The 6,014-nt window shown below is 39.7% G+C and overlaps 1 protein-coding gene across 1 annotated transcript in view; it reads left to right on the top strand.

Moving 5' to 3' along the window:
• SYNE1 (spectrin repeat containing, nuclear envelope 1) overlaps positions 1-6,014 on the top strand; it is a 534,160-nt gene that overhangs the window by 280,270 nt on the left and 247,876 nt on the right. The window contains 2 exon segments of the mRNA XM_012646782.1: positions 945-1,091; positions 5,412-5,537. Coding sequence (XP_012502236.1) covers positions 945-1,091; positions 5,412-5,537 — 273 coding nt within the window.

Genomic DNA, 6,014 nt, shown 5'->3' with positions numbered 1-6,014 from the left:
ATGAACGTAATCAGAACCTCATAATTAAAGTTTATAAAAATGACAACGAGAACAAAACAACTTCCTTTTTCTTAGTTCTGCTTGGAATAAGAATAAATAAGGGATAGATAAGAATAAATAAGGGATCTGACCCAATGTCAGATAAAAATGATGAATTTAAAAGCTGAATTACTACTTTTGTTGTCTCGGTAATGAAAGAAATGCCAGACTAAACTCATTTCCTTCTTTCTTTTTTTCTTTTCAAATGAAATAATTTGCTCAGGAAGCATCATAGAAGTATTTCGTCTTGACCTCAAGGAAACACAGAATAATTTCTCAGTATATCTTTACGGATAAAATGGAAATTGGCCGGCTAGGGATTAATTGACTAGACATATGAGAAAACATATAAATTATTTTGGATTATTGTTGTTCTGGAACATAACTTCTAAGATGAAATGAGGACATCAAGCTCTCCCCTACCCTATATTATAATTTATTTCCAATTTACCCCTACCTTTAAAGCAGAAATGTTGCTGTTAGAGAAATATGAGTTATCTTTTCTTGATATGGTGTTTCACTTTTAGTTTTCAGTTTAAACAAAAAGTGCAATATTTATACCATGGGGAGAAAAGCTGCAAAAACCTCTGACTTATAACAATTCACTTCAATGAATTTATATATTCTAACACATTCCTACAGTTATATTAACCCTGCTTGTGTTCTCTTCCCCTAATCCGGATATTACACTGTGATGTGTGGATTGAGAAGTTATCAACTGGGGGATGGCCCTTACATTTCTCAACATTTTGGGACATATGCAACCCCCTCGATATGTGTGTGGTGTTGGGGAATCGTGGGGGTAAATCCATTTAAGTGGACCTGTTGTGTTTGACTGAATTGCAGCCATCTCCATAGGGACAGAAAGCAGCTCTCATAACCTCGGCGTGGTTGTTTTGCCTCAGGTGTACCGGAGTTTGGAACACGAACTTCAGAAGCACGTCAGCCGGCAAGATACTCTGCAGCAGTGCCAGGCCTGGCTTTCTGCAGTCCAGCCAGATTTAGAGTCAAGCCCTCAGCCACCTCTTAGCAGGGCAGAAGCCGTTAAGCAGGTAGTAGACTCTTGAAAGTTTATGTCATTCTTCTGAGTCATTTGGACAGTCAATGAAAGCATGCGAAGTTCCTGTGATGTGCCAAATTGTGGAGGCTCCTGGGAACCTAAAAGTATAAATGAGGTCTGAGCTTGGCCTTGTTCCAGCCAGGAAAACAGACATGACACTAGGGTATAAACCTGGTAGAATAGAAAGAGAATGGACGCTGTAACCAAAACATCAACTGTAATGCCTAAGTGGTGGGGAAACCATGGGGAAGTCACTTAATTTCTCTGTGCCTCAGTTTCCTACTATGTAAAGGGATAATTATAATATTTCTTTTTTTCTCCCTCCCCCACCCCACCTATATTCATATTTCTAAAAGTTATGAAATTCAAATATACCAAATGAACATGATTTGTAAACAGAAAAGCAATACTAGCTCTCCCACAGTTTTGGAGCACAGACAAGATGCTTAACAAATAATTATTGAATGAATGATGAACGAAATGTTAGTTGTTCTCATGTGAAAGGGACCTACTGCATATTAATTTGACATCCATGAGCTTACAATTTTGCTGCCAAGACTTAATCAGCATATGTGAAAAAATATTTTTAAAACTTTTGTACTAAGCAGCTTTTCTGTGTGGCATTAACTGTGTGGGAAAATATTTCAGAGGAATTTAATTGTAAAGGTTATTGTTGACAGACATGACTTAATAGTATTAAATAAATAGTTCAATTTTTTACCACAAACTGAGATTAGTATAATACACTTGTTCATTTAGCTCACATAAGGAATGTGTCTAATTATCCCCCAAAGTATACTTTCTAAAGACTTAAATTATTTACATTATTTAAGCCATTAAATGGTTCACAAAAGTTGTACACATTACACTTTATTAGAGTAGGATTGGGACAAATGAAACATGGTTCCCCTTGAATCAAGAAAAATGAATTAAAAACTGTCTATATTCTGCTTTTTTATTAGACTGTGAGCTTTCTTGAGTCATTCCTTGTCTTGTGGCTGTTTCCAATGTCTTTTATTGAAAACAAACCAGAACAAGGCTTAATTTTCCTCCTTTGTTTGCTACCAAAAAAGAAATAAAAGGAGTGGGAGGAGAAAAAAGTATTAACCCCAGTGACCTTTTGCTAGTGCAAGAAAAGATTTACTGCGTTTACCAGAATAAACTGTAATCTCAGGATACTGACTCTTCTTGGATTCCAGATTACTTGACTATTTCTTCCCCTTATGGCTCTCAAAGGGGTACATCTCCCAGAGAAGGGAATTAGAAATGGTGAAGACATCTGGACTGCAATATGTCTGAAGGGAATGGGTTTTGTTTTGTTTTGTTTCTTTGCTTTGTTTTAATTAGTTACTTCTCCTTTGGCAAATATATTAAGTCCTCACTTAATGTCCTCAATAGGTTCTTAGAAACTGCATCTTTAAGTGAAATGACAAAATGGTGTTGAAGGAAATGATGTCGTTCGAAGACCTGCTGTAGGTCGTTTTGCTTAAAGTTGAAGTTTTGAAGAACTATCAAGGACAGTCAGTGAGAACTTACTGTGCTGTGTTCATGAATAACTGAGAGGGCCCTTAGTGGCTGGCTAGTTTGGATACGTGACTGGAGAATTCCACTCCTGATGGCATCAGACAGTGTCAGCTTGGGGTGAGGCTTTGACCGGCCGCGGTTACAATGGTCATGTCCCAAGATGCAGTGTGTGTCCCCAGCACCTGCCATGTAGTAAACACCCGATAAATATATAACGATAATATACTCCACACAACCACAAGAAAATAGCACACTGATTTGATTCCATTCAGAGTGCCATATGTTTTTATAAAGCATGAAATGTGAATTTTGGGCAATGGGAAAAAGTACTGTCAAATTTTCCTTTCAAATTGATTTTAGCAAAAATCTTTGCAACTCTTCAGTCACTGATTATATTGCTGCTTCCTATGTATTTGGAATCTGGCCAACTACATAAATCTCAAAATAAATCGTTATTCCTTTCAATTAAATATATTTATAAAATAAAAATTCTCACATCTTATTCTCATTTCCGAAAGGCGTTTGAGACAGATAACTTTCTCTGGGTTATAGCTGCATGAGGTGGTGCTTTTATACAGTGGCTAGTGACTGATGATACTAATTGGAAGTGAAATACCAGTTAGTTTGTACATTAAATAAAAAGTTGCTACTTCTGACTTAATGGGAAATTGATCTGTATTTATTATATCTGCAGGACAGTGAGGTGTGTAGAGAATCTATACAGTGCAGAGTAAAAGATACTGAGATAAGAGTTTTAAAAAGTTAGGCTCCAATATTGACTTTACGATTTTGGAAAACTCCCTAATGTTTCTGTAGGTCGTCTTTATCCCATGCAACTTGCAGTCGATACCACCTTCCTGATTCATCCCTACATATGTAGCAATTAAGAACCACTCTCAGCACCCTGGTCAGGCCACCATCGCTTCTCATCTGATCCCTGTGTAGCCTAACACCTGGTCACCTGCTTCTGTTGCTGCCTGTTGCCCGCTGCAGATATTCCCCACAAGAGGCCAAGAGGGAGTCTTTGAAAGCCCATATCAGATCATGATGTTCCCAATATCTTCCCATCCCACTTACAATAAATTCCAGATTTCTTGCCAGGGCCTATGAATAGGCTGGTCATGCATATAATTTGTTTTCCAATAAGAAACCTTTTTGATAATAAAGAGTCTGCTTTTCATAATCCAATGGAGCTGGTAGAGAGATGGTGACTTCCCTCCTTCCCCCCAGCCAGGGATATTTTGCAATGTCTGAACACATTCTTGGTTGTCCCAACTGCAAGTGGTGGTGATGCTGCTGGCATCTAGTAGGTGAAGCCAAGGACGCTGTTGAACATCCTGCAATGTACAGGACAGCTCCCGCAACAAAAGTTATTTGGCCTCACCTGTCAATAGCTCTGAGGTTGAGGCCGGGCGCGGTGGCTCACGCCTGTAATCCTAGCACTCTGGGAGGCCGAGGAGGGCAGATCATTCTGTGCTCAGGAGTTCGAGACCAGCCTGAGCAAGAGCGAGACCCCGTCTCTACCAAAAAAATGGAAAGAAATTAATTGGACAGCTAAAAAATATATGTAGAAAAAAATTAGCCAGGCATGGTGGCACGTGCCTGTGGTCCCAGCTACTCGGGAGGCTGAGACAGTAGAATTGCTTGAGCCCAGGAGTTTGAGGTTGCTGTGAGCTAGGCTGATGCCACGGCACTCGCCCCAGGCAAGAGAGTGAGACTGTGTCTCAAAAAAAAAAAAACAAAATAGCTCTGAGGTTGAGAAACTCTGGACCAGAGGCATAAACCCAGCAATTGGGACTTATAGTCAGCTCCACTGTAAGGACTTCCTTGATGAGGCCCCTGTCTACCCCTCTGACCTCTGCTCCCACCTAGTTCACTCTGCTGCAGCCTCAGGGCTTTGCATTTGCTGTCTCCCCTCCATGTCCACCCTCCTGCAGTGTTCTTACTCCATGACATGTGACACATTCAGGTCTTTTCCTCAGAGAGGTCTTAAAAATACATGCTCCCCGAAGTACGTAGCCCCAATGCTGCTTCCTCAAACTCTACCCCTTAGCATTTTGACTTTTCTACATGGTATTTAGCACAACCAAACATTCTACTGCTTATTCGTTTGTTTATATATCATCTATCTCTCTCGTAAGAATGCACATGCCATGGGAGCACGGGTTTTGCAGACTGCTTTATGCCTGGTATCTAAAACGGAACCTGCACAGACCCTGAGCATCTGCAAAGAAACACATTTTTCTGTGTTTCTGTGAATAGATTAAATATGCACTTGGAGAAGCCTTTCTTGGAATTGTGGAAAGGGAAGAACACTAGATGAGCTTTCTGCAGAGAAAAGAAGCCCAGCTATCTGTCATTTCCCTCACTCCAACAAAGCCCACAAACTGACTCTGACCTTTGCCTTATGTCTCTAAGATATGCACAAACAGGTCAAGAAGCAGCCCAGAGTAGGCTACAAATTCTTTCTCCGAAATGGACAATAAGCTAGCATGCGAGCACAGGATCTGGAAAAATTATAGAAGTTTCTTGGGTTTTCCTCTTTCCCAGACTATACAGAAGACTGTAATTACAATGAGAAGCAGATGGTGGACAAATAGATCCATGTCAATGTGTTTTGGATTCTTTCCTGTGAGTCACTAATACATGTCGCTTTACGACGATGGTGGAAACACTGAGCATAGCAGGATTATTTTTGAAATGTCACTAAAATATTACAAACAGCACAAATATTTGCTGTCTAAATAGACCATGCATCTCTTTCACTCTGATAATTGCCTCTTTTCAGGTTAAACACTTCAGAGCTTTGCAAGAGCAAGCAAGGACCTACCTAGATCTTCTTTGCTCCATGTGTGACTTGTCGAATGCGTCAGTGAAAACCACAGCAAAAGACATTCAACGAACAGAGCATATGGTAAAAAAAACTAATGGTCCCATTGAATTTGTCTGTTTTATTATATTCTCTTGCTTAAATGTTATATGTGAGATTGAAGAAAATATCTCTTGACTTGTTCTTGCTCTAATGCTTCCATGGCCATTATAATAGATACTTGAGTTTCAACTAAGTCATAGAAAAGTAAGCATTCTCTGACAGTGATGACCCTAAATTGAAACTGAATCATTTGGCCCCATTCAACTGCTACCCGTTAGCACTCTTTCCTCTTTTCTCCTTAATTACCACTCTCTTTTCCTCTTTTCCTATTTTTTCCACACTTTTTTTGTTCTTTTCTCCTTCCTTAGTAATACTTAATATGAACGGGGCTCTTGATCCTTGCTTTATGATACCAGGGATGCCAAAGAGCATGCCATCCGTCATGATCCTTCAAATTCATTGGTAGTGGCTGTCAAGTGTGGTGTTGGGAAAGATTCTGAAACTGTAGCTGGGCTTAGC

The sequence above is a fragment of the Propithecus coquereli genome, unplaced genomic scaffold, assembly GCF_000956105.1.
Source record: "Propithecus coquereli isolate 6110/MARCELLA unplaced genomic scaffold, Pcoq_1.0 Scaffold25, whole genome shotgun sequence".
Taxonomy (NCBI): Eukaryota; Metazoa; Chordata; class Mammalia; order Primates; family Indriidae; genus Propithecus; species Propithecus coquereli.
Note: the sequence above shows the minus strand (reverse complement) of the source record. Positions and strands in the feature narration are given on the sequence as shown.